We start from the raw sequence: 19,520 nt of genomic DNA, 5'->3' as shown, positions 1-19,520 counted from the left end.
ATATAATTATATTGAAACTACCTTGTTTTTAACTACATTATTATTATTATTATTATTATTATTAAATAAATATACAAGATTTTATTAGGTATCCGTCTAAACTCTAAACGACGAACATGACTTTTAACTATAGATCTCAAATATTGTATCATAGAACTTGTGAAGTTATAAGCCTAGCAGGTTATCAGCTACTGGATTACATAGAATGTAGACTTCGTAGCAAAACTCGTTGCAAGATTTGTATCAAGGTGTATTATTATCTCCTTTAATATGACAGTTATTTGGCATCATTATGGACTAAGGCTAATAGGCCACCCGGTGCTGTAAACAACAAAAAAAATCGTTTATATTTCCCTTTCCTGCAAAACAATGCTAAATTAAAAAAAATGTACAACTATATAATTAGCATATACCAAACTAACAAGAATCCATTTCGTTGGTTCCAGATTGGGAAAATTTGACAACGATATTCGAATTTTTGCGATGAGGTTAAAATCATTACTCTTATCATTGCGAAAACCAGGGCAAGTTTCGCGATTAGTCGCCCCAAAAGATTACGGGAACTGGACTGCTGAAAAAGGCTGTGATAACGAAAACGATAGGATAACAGACAAATAGCTGACAGTTTCAAACATCGGCTGGATTATTATTTCGTGCATCTCAGAAAACCAACACGTAAAATATGTTTCTAGCGCGTATGAAAAGCAAGAATTATAAAGCCAATAAAAAAGGCCGGGTTGGATGTTGAGTTTACCTCATGTCGACTGAATTTTGCGTCTTCCGCTCTTTCAACTGAGTTACCTTGGGTTAAGAAAACTAACCGCAGAAACTTTTTTAAATGTAAAATGCAAACATCATTGCAGATTTATTCAACAATAAACTGGAAAAAACACGATTTTAGCAATGTAAAACCATTTTTGTTTTCGTAGAAGTGATCAATTAACAAGGGTTCGTTTAACATGCTTCACCAGGTCAAAGTACAACGTACAAAATCTAATTAGTATTAGAATTTCAGGGCCTTATAGTCTTTCAACATTTTTCTAAACTGTTGCATTTCGACCTTGGAATTTGTAACCATATTCATTGTAGTTATAACAAAAGGATTCCACTTTACCAATAACAACTTTTGGTGGTGGAACACAATACATATACACTTTAATGGCGGCAGCTCTGCCCCAAACCTCAGCCCAGCAGTTTGAAACGCCCGGGGCCAATTAGAGTCGAGAGAAACAACAATCGTACAGCGCGCGACTGACAACAGTCTTATTTCGCGCTCGCTTACGGACATGTGGACGAAAGACTTCAGCTGCTGTTTCTGTGTCGCTAGCCGGTGAAAAAACGACTTTCGTGAAACGACACATGCCTGGATTCTTTTGACAATGAAGCTTTGCGTCGGATATTTGTCGATTTTCTGCTTTCTTTCGTTTGCAGCGGCCGTGATAAAAGGTATTTGATAAATTAATGTTCTGCGCTGCTCTTATTTGTGTTTTTTATTGTAGCTATTAGGTATTAAACCGATAAACAGTTTTACTGGCTTACTGATTGTTTGATTTGAACATTTATCCGAACCTATTCTTCCGTTTTTCCTATAAACAAAATAAAATAAATCTCCTTTTGTAAAGTATTGTAAGAAATATGTGTGATCGAATTGTCACATTATTAGTATTTAATATCCTAGCGATGCATTACGTTTTATATTTTGGCTCTGTAAGCGTTTGTTTGTTTAGAAACTATTTGGTAAAATTTGTTCGCTAAACGACCTCGATTTGCAACTTTTAGTTGATTGCCGATTGGAGAAATAAAATGAGTTGCGAGGTATTTTCAGCAACGCTGCGAAGCATTTTTGCTCATAAAAACACATTGAATAAAAACTGGCGCATTATCATTTATCTCATCCGAAATCAGAAATGAACATAGCATTTGTTTCGTGCGTAGTACCCAACATTGATGAGTGTGTATACGTGGACGCGTACTATGCGGAATGCTCGTGGACAAGGCCTGCAGGAGATAACTCGTCCATATATCGGTAAGTATGATTATACGTTGTCTTTGTAATAATCCACCTACCTACTACAGTTCCAGTGCTGAATTAATACTATTGTTCTAACGTCCAATTGGACCTGACGACCGACTATGTTCAAGCCCAATGATAACTAATTTGCCGACTATAATTTTGTGCGTATTTAATTGTTATAAGTAGTCTTCCGTATAGTTTTTTGACAAAAGGTGTTTAGGTTTTTTCATAATTTAATTAGTGAAACGCTTGACATATCACAAAGGTTGTCGTCTTGCGTAAATACGTTTAGATGGCGTTTCAAAGAGGGGATAATAAACCACTATGCTCTACATAAATAATAAGGCGAAATAAGTACAAGCCAAGTTATGTACCATAAAGATAAGTCCAGGTCCATTGAAAGTTATCACTTTGTCCATTTAATTTACAACTCAAAGTGAAATATAAAAATATAATATTGTTCAATATACCAAACACGTACGATTTAATACATAAAAAGCAAATTCATTGTTGCCAATATTATAAAGACTGTATACACTTCCAGCAAAATGTTTTTATAAACTCTTTTCAAATGAAATAATAAATACAAACGAAAAAACAGTTAAAAATCCTATTGAAAAAAGTTAAAATCATATTATAATTGGCAAAACGATCTTTTGCTTCTAATATTACTAATTTTTTGTTCACATTTTTACTTGTTAGCTTTATATCTAGCAAATAATACAAGACAGCCACAGGTTGGACACTACTGGTTTCGAGAGAGCAAGTTATTTAAAAAAAGGTTTTTGTATGTTCTCACCACATTAATTCCGTCTGGCTACGTTAATAGCGCCTTCGCCATATTAACACCAGTTTTTAATATTAGTAATTTCACTGTTTGGTAAACCGTGGGACCAGGTCAAATGTCAGCAGCTGGTGTCTTGTCCATATTAAAGGAATTAGTTGTGTAACATTTCCAACTTAATTAGTGGTGAAATTAGGCTGGAACGATCCAGAACAGCGTTCAGCTAATGGAGTTGCTGCCGGAACGGCATTCCAGTAAAACTATATTTTTGGGTAATTCACGTCGGTAAAAACTAAAAAGTATTCCATTTTTAACAGAACTAGTCCTTTTATCTCCAGTCCAGCTCGCCCTCTCTTTAAACGTTTATAAACTACGTTTACAGTTGTATATTTGTGCAGTACATCGGGTGGTAATCTCAGGTTTCCTATAAGGTTACTTGTTTTAGACGTCCAGTTACATTATGACGTTACTTTGTGACGTCATTTCTAAAATTTTCGTTCGTTACGGTAAAAGATTTTTTATCGTTTCGGTAAGAAATTATTCTACTTCCACTACTGAACTAAAGCAAGGTGCACGTACTTCATTTGGCGGTACCAACGGTAAACTACATTCATAACGTATTATACCGGAGAAAAACAAGGTACTTTTTTATTTATGCCAATCGAAATGAATGCCGTACTTGGTAAATTTTCTTGAATCTTCATAGGAAATGGAAAACAAACGCCAAACTATATAGCTACAGTATTTGGTAGTTTTTAACGCAATCAGTTTTATTGATTTAAATTTTAAAGCATTTTAAATACTCGTCGCTATAAAAACATCGCAACGCGTAATATAAGCAAGGTTAAGGACACTGGGCGTCCCTGGGGACAATTCTAACGACGTTTATCACGTGAAATAACGTTAAACTTATACCCAAGTCGCCTATTCCGAAATGGGTATCAAATCGTGGTTTATATGGCAAATACTGTGTTAATAACTTACACCCGAACAAAGTTTTCGATTTTTCATTTACATCTTCCAACCACTATAAACGACAAACGTATAAATTACTTACTTTTTGGATAAAACTTTTTGGATAAGGAAACACAAGGTATAGACAGCAGGGTGCAACGTGTACCGATAACTATTTGTCGAAACGGGTTAACTTTTCAGCGTCACCCACAAAAAAAAGGCGCCGGCGATGATAATCTCGTCTAAACGTCGCATTTTTTTAAATTTAGAAATTCCTTTCGCGGGCTGCCAAGCCACATCGCTATCAATAAACGAAAGTCGCTTAAGTGATTTTGCGACGGGCAGAGTCGCCTGTGTGTTAAGCGGGGATTTAGACGTGTGTTTTAAACTGGGGTCCATGGATCCCTTTGGAGGTCGTAAACTAATTTTAGGGGGTCCATGAAGGCCAAATTGAAATATTAGTATATACTTAACAACTAATTTATTTAAAAAAAAAAGATAATGTATTTTTGACTCCATTTTACTTCATCAGCATACTTCCGAAAGTCTATTTTTATTAGCCTAATTATGAAGTCTATCTGATTGTAATGTCAATTTATGACTTCATTTTTGAAAAAATTCTTGTATACCGTGGTCCACGCGAAGCAGAAAAAATGTAGGGGTCCGCGGTAAAAAACGTTTAAGAACCCTCTATTAAAGTAAATGAAATATATATACATTAATATGTTTCGCATAACACTTTAGCAACAATATCGTTTTAGCAACAAATAAAAAAAAAAAAAAAAAGCAACAATAAAAAAACTGTCTTTACCGTGGCGTTAAAATTATAGCTGTTTTAAGGTCCTCACACTATTATTCGTTTACTGCGCGTTGTGAATCGTTTCTGCACAATTTTTCAGGCTGCTGTACGTCAGGCGGGAAGAGTTGTTTCTGAGTCAAACCGAAAGGGTTTGCAAGCCGACAGCGAGGGAGGTGGCCGAGGACGGGAGCGTTAAGGAGCGCTGCTCTATTTGGGGGACCGCCTACGGCAAATTCAACTTCACCCTGTCGCTGCAGTGCGCCAATTGCACTGACCAAAACTGCACCTGCGGCATCGGCAAAACGTTTGAATTCGAATGCGATCCAGAGTTTGGTGAGTGTTATGGAAATTCTGATGTGAATTCGTAATTTGTATTGTTCTGAGAAATGCCTGTGAACTATATAACTGATCTTGTGGATATCGCCTGTGCTAATTTACTACAATTATAGGTTGAACAAAGTTGCTTTAAAATATAAAGGCATTTAATGCACGCCACGTAAACGGGACGGCATCTATATGATACGTTGTTTGTGTAAGATTAATTGATAATAATAATACTCAAGGGTTTAAATGCACGTAACGTACTTTTATCTTCAAAATATGGTTTCATTTCTTTTTATAATTATACTAAAAATCACAAATTGAATAAACGTTATTTAGTGGATGGCATATTGGAGTAAATCAATTTTATTTTATTTTTATATCCATGTTGTTTTTATTAATTAGTCGTCATCCGAGCACCGCCTTCCAAATTTCATTTTCACGAATACAACGAAAGGCTTACCTGGGACCTACCAGTGAAAGAACACTCCATGTTGCAATACGTCTTCTCATTTGAGAGCGTAGAATACAAGCTGGAATATGCAAACGCATCTGCAGCGGCAAAAGGAATTTGGGAGGTAAATTTTAAAGCAAAGGAAATGTAAATTCTGAAATGTTGTATCGTGTGCTTTGGTACACCGATTACTTTTAGGCTTTTCGCTTATTTACTGTACAAAAAAGCCCAACCCATAATTTACTACGTGCAGCTTTAGTGGAACGTTATGGAGCGCAATATATGACTCACTGACTTGTCTTGCCCAAATCACATTCAACGCTCTCCTTGTCACCATATTTTCAACAAGAAAGCATAAACAAATTGTTTATTTATGCTCGTGCATTTAAGCTCCGTCGTGACGTGGAGGCACAAACTGACTGTGTTTTGAACGCAGAACGAATTCTATTTATGTATAGCGTAAACTTTCAGTGGCGTTTTTTTTGCGAAGCGGGCGGGTTAGCAAAACTCGTGATTAGTACTATACATTCGATAAAATACTGTTGCATCGATAGGTCCGCGATACAGTGTCCGACACACATAAACCAATAGAAGCGTCCCAGTTAAAACGTGAAAAACAAAGGAACCCACACACCTTTACGAATATTGTTAAACACGATAATAAAAATTGTCGCCATGAAAAATTTTTTTTTTTTAATTCGGAAATTTGCTCTACGCTGCAGCCAAAACTTCTACATAATTTGTGAAGATTAATTTTAAAACAACTTTTATCAGGTTATATACATTGGCCCCCATACTGGAGTGTATCTGCCTCAATTGAGAGAAGGACTCCTCTACGTTGCAAGAGTCTATGCTCGACTGCAACCGAAAAACAATTCCAAGGTGCCAAATTGGAGCTGGCCAGCGGTTGTGAAGTTTGAAGGAACGTACGTTTCCAATTTATCAGGTAAAAAAAACATTAATTTGCTCGCGCCCTTGCTCCATCTTGAAATGAGCTCATGCGAAGATATCGTTTTGGTTTGCAAATTTTTGTCAAAAATTCTCCACTCTCTGTGGGGGTCCCTTTTGCGTAAATATACCGATTGGCGGATCGACCAACGGTAATACAATCGAATACAGGCGATAAAGAAAGTTCTAAGTCAAGTGTGGCACTAGCAGTCTGTATAGTACGTAGGGCGTTGCCACTAGCAGGTCATGTCAGTACGGTTTCGCCGTTAAGACCTTCTTAAGCCATGATTAATAAATCAATGCTCCACTACGCCCGGCGCGCGGTACTGGGTAAGCATAGCAAAACCACCGTGCAATTATTAAATGGCGCATACTGAACCCCCGTTTATTGCAGAACAAGCCCCAACAACCACTGTCGTTATTACAACGGCCGCCGCCGTAGCCGCCGAGGTCAGTACCAACCGGACTTCACTTTGGGTCGCCTCGTCGCTAGCCCTTGCGACAATGGTCGCTTTAATCTTCATCTCCTACAAGCTCCTCTACAGGCGCTTGTTTTCCATGAAACGGATTACCAAGGCGTCTTCGCCAATTGTTTTGCTGGAAATGGATGATCTGCTGCCCGCAAATTTGAATCGGGTAAGAGGCGCGCGCATGCATCTCCTTTGTGCCAGGTCCTTCTCAGCCTATCTGCGTGAGCACTATATATGTTTATGGCGGTTTCGGCACGTTGTTGCCGATAACATTTCTGTGGCAACGTGCGCTCCTCCGAGAAAATCAAAAGCCGGTTTAAAGGTGTCATTCGGTAATTACAACGTTTGATGTATAGCCATGGTTGGATTAACCGTTAAGCAAAATAAGCAGGTGCTTAAGATACCAAGGGAAGAGGGTCACAACAAAAATTTATTTTTTTTAATAGTGCCAGTGTTTAATGAAAATAGTTCGAGTTGACTCAGATCTCAATAGTAGTACCGATTTTGCTTATTTTTCTTTCTCAAGCATCATCTTAAACTTTCTACAAATGTTTAAATATATAATAACTATTTCCAAAACAAAAATAATGTAATATATAAACTGTTGCTACCAGGCATGGTAATATAAATCAAAAACAGCTCCTCTGGTAATTGTAATTGTTAACCAACGTTTCGGCAACCTATACAAGCCGCCTTCGTCAGGGTGAATGACACTGCTGGTTAACAATTACAATTACCAGAGGAGCTGTTTTTGATTTATAAAAATCATGTAAATTGATCATAACTGGGCCCTCAATTATATTTTTAATAACACATATAGGAGTCAATAGGACACCAAAGTTTTAAAAACTTAGGGACTCTGAAAGGCATAATCCGGCACTGCGTTTAGCTGAAGATTAAAATCAATTTCGCGACTTTAAACACTGCGTGCTTGTACCAAAATAAAATCAGGACCTATATTCACGTCATAGTACTTTAAAAGAAATAACGCTCACGACAGTATAGTATCGTGGACATCAAAACCAAAGTATTCCCTAGCACGGCGTGACAAGCACAGGGCAATACCTAAAATAACATTTCGCTTGTTTTGCTTTCTCTCCCCTCCATCGTCTAGTATCAGTTGAGCAGCGACGATTTCACAGAAAACGTTGACGTTTGGCAACCGCTGACGAGGTTCCTCGAAAAGCCACGCGAATGCGGCGGAGAGCCAGGGTCGGGTGATTTCCAGCATCAGCAGCAGCATCGTCGCACGGAACCAAACGCAATTTCTTCCCTGATCCGAGGAGATCTTACGTGCGAGGGTAGACGGACGAACACAAACACGCCTCACCGCGCTGTCGCCGTCGACGTGCATAGCACCGCGAATGAGCAGAGACTCAGAAAGGTCTGCCTGCTGCCGAACGGGGCACGAAATGCTGACGATTCGCTGCTGGAGCTATTTTCGCAACCCAGCTCTCCCAGGGGATTCCTTCCGTCAGCGACGCACTTCAACAGGCTGGATCGCGAGAAAAACGAGGTTTCTTCTTCCTTGCATCCGGAAGATACGATGACCTACAACCGGAGCGAACTAAGCGACAGGTACGGCATACATATCAAAAATAATTATAAGGTCGCGGCTAAAGTTTTACTTATTCCATAATATGCAACGTGAAACTTACATATACAAGGTGTATTGTGTTATTTTCATTCGGTTTGCATCTCTTTAGTGTTCGACTAGTCGTGCGAAAACCATGCGTAAATATAGTTGTAGAATCTTTGCGTTCTTTGGTTGGCATGCTTTGGTATACACATAAAATGGACAAGGGGTTTTTGATTACTAAAAAAAAACGTGACGAGGCCAACACAATTTTTTCGGTAGTAGCTTTTAGAATACTTAAGTGTGGTAGTTGTCAAATATACATCCAAAGCTAGTGTTGGAGAAAGTCTCTATCCTCTTCTATATACAGCATACGATGCTTATAGAAAAACTCTTATTATAGCTTACGCGTACCCGCACTTTTAAGTCCGTAATTATTGGTGACATGTGTGGGAGAATATTGTCTTGAGAATATATTTTAAACATTTGTGGGAAGTGACGCTAAAAATACACAAGCTGTCTTAATCTGAAACTATACTGTAAACCCGCACACCACAGACTAAACACTAGATTTTTCCAGGATTTATTGCATTAGAAACGGGTGATTTTCTCGAAACGATGCGGATTCTTAGAAAGAGTTTACTTCACCAAAACCCCGTCGCGTTTAGCGTCTGGTTTGGCGGCGATTAAAAACCAACCATCCCTCCCCGCTCTATGGCTTAAGGAAACTAAGCAGTAAACATTTGCGAGTTTCTTGTTAGCGGCGTTTCGAAGTAAGCGACGCAGTGGCGCGCTACTTTTATCCAGGCTCATCCCGAAGGTATTTGTGTTTCGCTCGAAGTCTGAAAGGCGGTTTTTCGCGCGTAACCTGCACAGGCAGCGCAGCAGTAATCTAGCCGTGTCTCGCGGGGAATTTCCGACGATTTGTTATGCGCTAACGTAAACACCGGCGATATCTCGCGAGCTCTATCGGACGACTGTTATCGTTCGGCTCGCAGTTTGTCAATGCTCTTGTTTGTTATGAACACTGACAAAGTAATTCCTGTCTCTTTTTAAAATCCTTTATTGTCAAACACCGATTTTTAAATTCCAGTCTTTGATCCTTTTTGAGCTGAAACGGTACTTGTGCTGTAGTATTTTCTTTAGGCAATGAAAAAGAGGGAAAATGGTAAATGTAAAAATCATTTTTTTGTGTTTCCTGCGTCGATGACAAATCGTGCCAGATTTTTCGAAAAAAATAAAAAAAATAATTAAACGACATGTTTTTTAAAGTACTTTAAACTTATTGGCGAAAAAGTAAGTCCTGTATGGCTCGGTAGGCCACACGAACGACGATGACAGCTATGTCGAAAACGACCAATTAGACGGTAGGCTGCCCACGGCATGTTTCCTTAATCCGAACATCCACACGGGACGCCGTATAATTTCGACTGTAGATGCCTTCTGGGCCGTCTCGCTGACGGGTTTGCGGTGAATATGGGTCCCGCAGCCTACGTCATGCGCTCAGACCGCTCCCAGCAAGCGATTCCGAGAAACTCGGGCCGGCGCCCATGCAAGTTCACAAGAGAGCTGGGTCGGCGCACTCGAACATCGCTGAATCTAAACGCTTCTGTTCCGGCAGGTCGACGAGCGATTTCGATTACGTTGTGAGCGCGACGCCGACCGAACAATTCCTGGAAGCGGATTACGTGAGCTCGAAAGAGGGGTACCTGCAACTGAGCAAGGACGACGCGTGCGACGACGACCGCCTTAGCATACCGCCCGAGTACGTCAGACAAGCCATGGCAGGCGAGCACGACCTCCAGGTCTTTCTGGCGGTCAACTGCGGCCAACCAAACCTGGAGGACGCCATGGCCGTGACGGGCAAGGGACTGCACGTACACAACTCCAAGGGCTGCTGCCTCAAGTTGGGCGGCGTAACGCTGCCGCACACCTCCAAGGCGACTTGTCCGTTTTGTAAATTTTACAAGCCCGTGCCGCCGGCGGAAGGCGACAGGGCCGGCACGCCGCCGACGCCGCCAGCAACGGTTGACGCGAACGAACACAGACGAAGCTCGGCGTCGGCCAATTCAGTCGACTCCGGCTACAGCCCCGATTCCCCGGTGTCAACGTGATATCAAGCTTTTCTGTTTTATTTTCGCCTTTTGTTGTTGCTTTTTATTCGTCTTTCTATAGAGTTCACCTTTATCGCTTAAGTTATTATTATTTCACGCCCACCTTGCCATGTGATGGAGCGGCCAGGGTTGTTTCTCCGAAGCCGCTAATGAAAATGCACGCGGCCCTGCGGTTTTCGTTTTCACCGGGCAATCAAGTTAAGGTCGTGTATTACTAATCTAGTTGACGTGCGATGTCTACGTGCAGTGATGGCGCTTACGCCGCCGGCGATTCGCTGCTCATTCGAGCGTGCCTTATCTGCCTCGGCCGCCCCGGGCGTGTTTAAAGTAATTGCAAGGTAAACAGTCGGTTTGGCAATAAATGCATTTCATCGCACTTTTATGGCTGCCTGCGCTGCGTGCTTAAAACGTTATTCACCAATTTTTAATAAAACAAGTAATGCAAACCGGTTCGATGTTTAGGTTTGTATAGCTCCTTTAGTCTTCCTTAACATATACCGTACTTAACTAAATTCTTCGCGGGCTGCGACTTGTATCCTTTTTAAAAGTTGTTGACGTCCACGAATGTCGCAGCTGTTTAATCCTTTAATCACAAACTAAAATCATTTAGAGGATTCAGTTCTGATGGACATTTTATTTACACAAAAACTTTAATTCCCAACGAAAAATGTAATGTGAGTTTCCGTGTGATGGATCTTGTTCAAGTTGTTGCTGTCTGACAGTTATTCGCTCTTAGAGCGCATTTGAGGTTTTGAGAATTGATTTTGTGTTGACTTCAATTGGGCAGGGTCAGTGATAAAAACCGAACAGACAAAACGGATTAGGCTTAGCCCTATAGGCTGTGGTGGTACTGTGTCGTATAAGTTTCCGTCATCGAGTTTCATCCTAATTTTAGAAAATTTGTTAACTTTTTGATATTGCCTTAATGTTATATGACAGCTCCTTAAATAGCAAGGCGTATTTCTTGACAACTTTATTTAAAAACTCAGTGAGTATCAGTCTAAACATCGACAGTTTTACAATATTATAGTAATCCCACTAGTAAGCTGGGTTCTTATTCCATTTCACACAGCACTCCATCACGTTCACATTACAGTTGTTATGCCCAAGAAATTGAGTAAAAATATAATAATTAACCAAAATAGATTGCTGCTTTACTTAACTTAACATAATCAAACAATTTTCGCACTCATTCGGTTGACTTCACTTACCACCCGAAGTTTTCTACGATCTGCTTGTAAGATATTTGCATAGATACTAAATTTTGGCAACTCATGATTGTAAAGCAATTCGGATTTGATATTGCAACGATCGAGACACGTGCGGCTCTCAAATATATTACACGCCCATATCAGTTTAATTCGTAAAACTCGAGCTCTGATATTCTGCAATCCACATTTTGCGAGTCGGTTATGTTGCACTTGTGCGGTTTAGATACATACATCAAGGGTTATCGTGTGATATCGTTGTATTTCAAAAAGGACTAGGCTATTATGCATCGTCAATAAAATACTGTTTTATGTTGACATCTGTTAAATTATAAGGGTAGGAATGTTATGTATTTTGCAACTACGCGAGAAATAAACTAAAAAGTTTAACATTTCTGTTTAGTGGTTTCGTGGTAGAATGTGGCCCTTCCTTGTCGATGGATGACGGGGGTTTTGGCAAGAATAAGAGCTAACCTAATCAATCTTAGCATTAAAGACTTCGCGCAAAGATAATTTTTTTGCTTAACGTGAACACGTAGATAGAAGGAAAAGTCCTACTGACGTCCTAAACTAAAGAACAATCACATATGTTTCATATTCTAAACGAAATTCAAATAATATAACTTATCAATACTGAATATCACCTAACCGTAGCAAAGTGTAGTAAAAACAAAATACGGCGATAACAAAACATGAAATCTGTTTCGCTTGAATGAACTTAGTCACTATGGTACCAAAGCAATGCGAAACTATCACAGTGTAAATCAAACACTCTTTCTACCGATTTGCGTAACATAATTAGGCTGCAGATCAAACGTTATAAATAAAAAATGTATGTAGTTTTATTCTTGTTACCTAATATTAAACATTTCTAGTCCAAATACTTCGTTCACAAAACTCGTATTTTGGAATTTAGAAATGTGCCAAAAGAATAACAAGCATTTAGAAAGTAGTTAAAAATACAGCTATCTAGAATCCTACCACAGAGTTTAAATATTTATTAAATTAATGCTGGTTTTCATTGGTTTGGAGATGGTTTAAGTAATGTTATATGTATTCTCGAAGTTTGCATGTTTTATATTGATGACTGGTTTTGTTTTGTTACTGTGCCTATAAAATCAAAGGTGGTAGGTTTCTAGACCATTGTCAAAAATACATATACATAAATATATAGCATTAATGCTAGCACTCCTTAACAACCTTGAAACCGAATATAAATGCAATATTTACTTATGTTATAAATACATTGTGCAAACTGCATACAGCTTTTCAACACAATTTCATTAATAGTTAGACCGCATAATTTTATCAAACTTTTAAATAATTGTTTAAATTGTTATTAAGTTGGTTTTCAGACAATTTATTTAGAATGTGAGTAATCCCATACAATGCCTATTTCTAAATCAATGAGCACAATTCAAGAACTTTTGTCCATATGGGATAAAGGTAATGTTGTTGCCAGAAGTCAAATTTTGGATGGTTTTCTTAAACAAAATTCAGGAAAAACCAAGCCAGAACTTGAACAAGAATTCGGTTATGTTGGAAGTTTGTTTTTAAACCGATTGACAGCATGGCTTCGGCTCACTTACATGATGGGCAGTTGTGTTGGACAACAATTAAGAGCAATTCAAGTTTTTATATCAGCAGCAAATGGGTAACATGGTGTGACTCAATATACTGAATAGACTATTTAAAGTGTGTGTTATGTATACACTGTTTTTAGACATCAATATATGACAGAGTTTATTGAAGTCGGTGGAATTTTAACACTACTTGAAATTGTTGGACTGAAACAATCAAAGGAAGAAGATAAGGCAGATGCATTAATGCTGCTATGTTCAATTGCTAGTGCTGGAAGACAATATAAAGAACTAGTTTGTGAAAGCTATGGTGAGTGAGAAGTATTAAAATGTTTCAAAAATATAAAACAAAAAATAATTGTGTAATGCTATAATTTCCTATGTAAAACATGTATAATAGAGTTATATAAAAAAGGAAATTAAAAAGGTAAATATTCTGTAAAATCTTAAAAAAATTTCTGAAGATAAAACTGAGATGCTTGAAATTTCAGATATTATAAACCATTACATTTTTTTCAGCTTTTATTTTTTGTGTGTTGAGGCAGTAAAAAATACTCAAGCAGTATTAAAATGAATATATTGGGAATTATTTTAGGTATCCGGGCTGTAGCTGAATGTCTTGCAAAGTCAACTTGTGAAGATACTATGGAACAAGCTAAGCTACTTCTTATGGTGAGATATGAGGCAGTGATGACAATAAAAGTCGGTTAAACTTTGTATTAGCATTGACTACTCAAAATAAAGTTTACCCATTTTAATTCTCAGTGAAGACAAAAAATGGGAAATCTTGAACATGCAGTGTAATCTATTTTGTTCTTAGGTATATTACCTTTATACAATCCATGGATTGAACATAAAATACATTTTATGGAACTTTTTTTTTATAAACTGAAACAAATAGAAAAACAGTGAAACTTTACTGTCACAAAGTTAAAAACCTAACAACCTTGTTTGTTGAATAGTATTTATTTTGTTTGTGGTAATTTAGTTTTATCGCTATAGCTACTTGCTCAAGGAAACCCAAAATATGAATCACAAGTATACAAGGGCCTTATTGCTTTGCTGCCATCCACATCACCAAAAGCTCAACAAATGGCTCTACAAAATCTCAGGTATGTCATCACTGGTCCTTGAGTAGAAATGACAACATTTATCTTTTCAATACGTTGTTATCGAAATGTCGAACTCAAACTGGAATTTTAAAATACGGTTTAGCTTATTAGTTTGATCCTGATAGGCCATTTAAAAATATTAAAAAGTGTTTACAGTAAGATTTCTAAACTAAATCTAGAGGTGTAATAGCTATTGAGGAGAGGCTCTAAACAGTTATTCCTAAAGTGGTGTGTGTGTGACGTTTTTCCTTAGCAATTATTTTTTTTATGAAACTCCATTGCGGTACTAAAATGCGTCCGAAGGCATCGCAAGATATAAAGTTTAAAACCACTGCAAGTTTCAAGTTTTATTTTTTCAAGTTTGCGTATATCAATCATAGTTCAGATTCGTGATACAATTATAAAATAGGAACATACATCATACATAGTTGCTATAATGTACACCCAAAATTCGGCTCTAAAACTACCTTCTTTAAATTAACTCCAAATATGGACGGATACTTATCTTTGGGTCGCCATAGCAATAGAGAATTTTATTTAGGATATTTATAAAAGTGAGGAAAAAAGAACAATTGATTTTTTTTAGAATTGTGCAAACTATTGTCAAAAAAGCTAATCCAAGTTTGGTAGAACCTTTACTAAATTTGCTTTCTTCAAATCATCTTGAAGTTCAATATGAAGGTATCTATAATTTAATATATATTTAGTCGGAGAATATGACAGTTCTAATTAACATATTACATACATATAGTTGTTTTCATTTGTTTTATAAATTTTTTGCCTGAAAACTGTACAACTTTACAAACAACATTGTGTCTATTTTCATGGTCGACTTTAAAGTTTAACCATGTGCCTAAATTATATATGTATTATATTGTAAAAAGTGATATTGTTTTTCGTTGTTCACAAACATTTTTAGGAATAACCTAATTTTATGAAAATCATTTTTTGTATTTAACCGTTATGCCTGTAATGCAGTGATTGAATATGCGCGGGAGTTGATGGACTATGATGTAAAGGAGCAGCTGATAACGGGGCTGGTTAAATCCTTACATCCAAGTCGGGAGGATGTCCACAGAACCAAGCACAACATCACAAGTAAGCAAATTGGCCGACTAATGAAGCGACAATCAAATGTCCTAAGTTTGCCCTAAAATGCTTAGTCTTATAGCTTAGGCCAGTGTGGTCCAACTGCAGGCCCCGCGAGTTCCGATTTTTTGGCCCGCGAACTGATAGTCAGCTTTGCTTCAATGTAGCAATATCACTTCAATTTTTGTTTCTTTGGTACTGTAATTGACCAAAAAACTTTGTGAATGATCCTTTGCGATGCATAACAATACCACTTTGTTTAAAAATATTTTATTTTGTTTTTTTTCTCGTGGATATTAACGCTATATCAACAAAGAAGAACCTTGACCACAGACGTCACTTCGAAATTTTGTTGTTGAAATTATTTCATAACTACCGTAGCTGAACAAAGGTGTACATTTCATAAAGTTAGTGTATATTTCATAGGCTATGTATAATTTGCCAGCAATGAGCCTAAGAATCGCTATTCAAAAACATTGGCCCGCAAGATAAGAAAAATTTGTTTTGGTCCGCGATGAAAAGAAGTTGGACCACGCTTGATATAGGCTTCAAAACCCCAAATCTACAAGTGTTAGGATCTTGCAGTTTTACATAGTGACGTCACAAAGTTTGATTTAAACGTGACGTCTAATATGTTGTCTTAAGTACACCACACAGTTTGTTTATTTTGTTAACGTTTTATGTTGGAAAGGTAATGTAAATAGAAAAGCTACATTACAAAGATGATATTTGCGCAAAGCCCAAAAACGCCTATATATCGTTTAAATTAAGATGCCCATATTTTTGTTTTGGAGGGTGCGTTGAGACTCACGGCAGACAGGACCTTAGACATGAAATGATTTTATCAAAATGGGGGTAAGACATAATATGAACATAACCCAGATTTGCGCGAAGCGCGCAAAAAAATTGACTTTACGTAGGCTATTTATAATAGGCAAGAATACAGTTTCAAACGGCCATGGCCACGTGCCCCTTTGGATCCGCCCCTGGTTACATAGGCCTTTCACACACAACGAGAAGTCATGATTTATTCGCCAATCGTTTCCTTTGACATTTATCTCACTGTTTTAAGCAAAAATCAAGTTATTTTGAAAATATTAAGTAAAAAATGGGTATCTTGAAGTAAAATCGTTTGCCTGATTCACCACAGTGCCAGAAACAACACGAACCGATCCACACCGATATGTTGCAGGTTTGTCGCAGGCCAACCGCGATCTTTCAACGCCCTTGCCCGCCTTCATCAAGCAAGCGTCCGCCGCCAAAGCGATCGGTATTCTGTCGCGCGATTCCTCCGATCACGCCAAGATCTTCTTGAACATGCAAGCCGTCCAACATCTGTTGTACACCATGGGCAACGTCGACTACGCCGACAGTCAAAAGCAGGCATCTCTCACACTCGAGGTTAGCGAGTAGTCCCGTTCTTTACGGGTTGTGGCTATAGGAATTTTCAAAACTTGACATTTGAACCCGATACCGATACCCGATATTTTAGACAAAATAGCAGCGATCCAATCCGATAATAAATGACGTCATTAATATAACCAGACAAACGAAATAGGTAAAATTAAAATGTATTTTTTCAAGGTTATTAGCCAAAATTTGTTTGAGCGCTTCAATTACCTTCTGTTGTTAACTTATCATTTTTGATAAACTTGCATTTTATGGTAGAAATAGCTATGTTTGATGGCTAATCCTGGCTAATCGACACCCTTAACCCCCTAGTATCCGATAATGAAAAGTTCGAACCTCACTACAGGCCAGTTGTTTTTCTGGCTTGCTCTGCTTTCATCATAGATCGACAGATTCGGCGAGTCTGCGATGGCTTTTCGGTGTACTATTGATACGGAAGCCGTAATCGTTAGTCATAAAGCAACTTCCGAGGGGCTAGATCACAGATGTTATTAAACACATATGTTTGTGTGTGTCTTTCATTGATTGATACGGACTGATGATCCCCCAGTGTAAAGTTGCTTGTACTAACAAAATGTGCAAGTATTGGCGCATGGTTGTTTCTCGACTCGCTCCTCTCTGAGCCTGCATAGCTCAGTTGGTAGAGCGACGCTCCCGGCTTGACCGGAGGTGAGTTCGAACCTCACTGCAGGCCATGTTGTTTTTCTGGCTTGCTCTGCTTGCATCATAGATCGACAGATTCGGCGAGTCTGCGATGGCTTTTCGGTGTAGTATCCGATAAGTTCTGATACTGCCACTTGGCATAGGGTATCGGCTCCGATCCAATAATATTGTACATCATCCTTAGTTGTGACTAAAGTAAACGATCAGCAAATTAACGTGTTATCCCTATTGGAAAACTTTTGCTTTTCAATGCTGCTATCTCATTTTACCAACTATTTTTTGTGTTTTCTTTTAGTATTTTGTCAGGATATTTCCCGATATTAACGAATCAGTGAAGCGAGCAATGGGCGAAGAGCTCTACGACTTTTTTATGGTGAGAAGAAGTTTTCTTTGTTTTGTGCCAACTTTCTAATATTTGTACCGTTGTATTTTAAACTATAATATATGTGGGTATGTGTATTGTAAAGTATAGCCTACAACTCAAAAGACATATTTACTCTTTTTAGGGTAAATTAGGGTTTAATTGATATAATGGTGCGTTATTTAAAGCTTGATCGCAGAAAGTATATTTTTCTTGGGAGTTAGAATCCTAATAATAAATTATGCCATTTTCGGTTGTGAATGCATTTTTAAAGTTGGTTGTGAGTGCTATTTATCTTTTTTTTTCCCAGAACGACCCGGAAAATCTCTACGTTAATTTAAGTGCAGTGCAAGCAGATGTTTTGGTATCCAATAAGATCCACACCACTGTTTGAGTTTTTTGAAGTCTCTCGTGGAGTGGCTGAACGCTAAACAGCCCAGTCGTTTTGTGTTTTTTTTTTAAATAAACTGTATTACCAAAATATAAACGTATTTTATATTATATGTTCTGTAGGACTAAACCTTTTTCCGTAAAACGTTTGGCTATTTTATCTGTTTTTTGGCAAAATTAAACATGCTTTTTAACCCATACGATGCTTATAGTATGTTGGCCTTTAAATGCAGAAAAAATCCATAATATGTGTCATAAATAAGCATGCTAGACGTTATATTTATCAAAAACAAAATTTCGCAAAGGCGTCGCTCGTCGATATTAATTTAGATTTATTGATATTTGACGCCAATGACGTGACTTTGAATTGACTTGTAAACCGGGCGGATATAGGATTTTAGTTTGGGGAACATGATAATTTTCAGTGATGACGTCACAAAGTAACGTTAAAACGTGACGTATTTAAAATAAAAAAAACGGAAAACACTAACGTAGGTACAACGTTAACAAAAGACTTTTCATGGTATAGGTTTCCAAAACTTTTATTTTCGAGGATTTGCAGCAGTGACGCAAGTCCGATTGTTTGTCAATGTGATTATAGTGTTTTCGCTTAATGATAAAATGTTAGCATTTCAACTCGACGTATTTCTTCTTACTTGGTCTAGGTAATCCAGTCGGCAACCAGCTGATCCTTGAAAAACGCAGTCGTTTCTCTTATGTTGACCTCATGGCTGTCTAGAAAAAAATATTATATTGCAATAATTTCACGAGGAAATTTTGCTGAGCTGTTAGCTGTAGGCCTATTTATTGAAAGCACAGTTTTGGATTTTTTAATGTAAAATTAACTTCGCACGCTGACAGTACCCTATGCATTTAGAAACGCTCTGTCAGTTTGTTCAGAATATTTTAATAGAGTAAGAAATTGCGATACTCAGTGTCCCCACAGTTGCGATAATCTTAGACATACTAGAAACATGATTTGGATTCGTGCGAAGCATCACGAAAATGTTGTGCATTGTTAAAAAATATTTAAATTAAAAATAAGTTTTGGTTGCATGACCCCTGAATATTTAGTCGATCAATACCAGACGCAACACACAACAACATTGCTTTTTATAGTTATTAGCCTATATAATAGCCTAAGCTTGCATCTCACACAGTTTTTTTCAAAACAGTGGAAGTCTTAACTTCACAAAGTCTTTTTAACAGGCAGTCGAATCGTTGGACTTTTCCGGTTAAGGATCGGTTCGGGTTCTAAGATTTTTTACGAAAT

General features: G+C 37.8%; 2 protein-coding genes across 2 annotated transcripts; both read left to right on the top strand.

The window, feature by feature from the left end:
• The first annotated feature begins 1,287 nt into the window (after positions 1–1,287).
• LOC146164603 (uncharacterized) lies at positions 1,288–10,848 on the top strand. The gene is made up of 8 exons (XM_083380765.1): positions 1,288–1,446; positions 1,936–2,026; positions 4,652–4,884; positions 5,278–5,450; positions 6,101–6,272; positions 6,669–6,910; positions 7,859–8,322; positions 9,942–10,848. Exons 1-8 carry the CDS (start codon positions 1,380–1,382, stop codon positions 10,432–10,434), a joined length of 1,935 nt encoding a protein of 644 aa, XP_083236891.1. The 5' UTR covers positions 1,288–1,379; the 3' UTR covers positions 10,435–10,848.
• Positions 10,849–12,991: 2,143 nt separating this feature from the next.
• Positions 12,992–18,297, top strand: LOC146164602 (armadillo-like helical domain containing protein 1). Its single transcript, XM_083382262.1, has 9 exons — positions 12,992–13,296; positions 13,366–13,532; positions 13,818–13,894; positions 14,225–14,334; positions 14,921–15,015; positions 15,313–15,432; positions 16,616–16,824; positions 17,792–17,869; positions 18,168–18,297. Exons 1-9 carry the CDS (start codon positions 13,031–13,033, stop codon positions 18,249–18,251), a joined length of 1,206 nt encoding a protein of 401 aa, XP_083238388.1. The 5' UTR covers positions 12,992–13,030; the 3' UTR covers positions 18,252–18,297.
• The last annotated feature ends 1,223 nt before the right edge of the window (positions 18,298–19,520 follow it).

Source organism: Ascidiella aspersa, chromosome 2 (assembly GCF_963924565.1).
Source record: "Ascidiella aspersa chromosome 2, kaAscAspe10.2, whole genome shotgun sequence".
NCBI classification, from domain to species: Eukaryota; Metazoa; Chordata; class Ascidiacea; order Phlebobranchia; family Ascidiidae; genus Ascidiella; species Ascidiella aspersa.
This window is presented reverse-complemented; position numbering and strand designations above follow the sequence as displayed.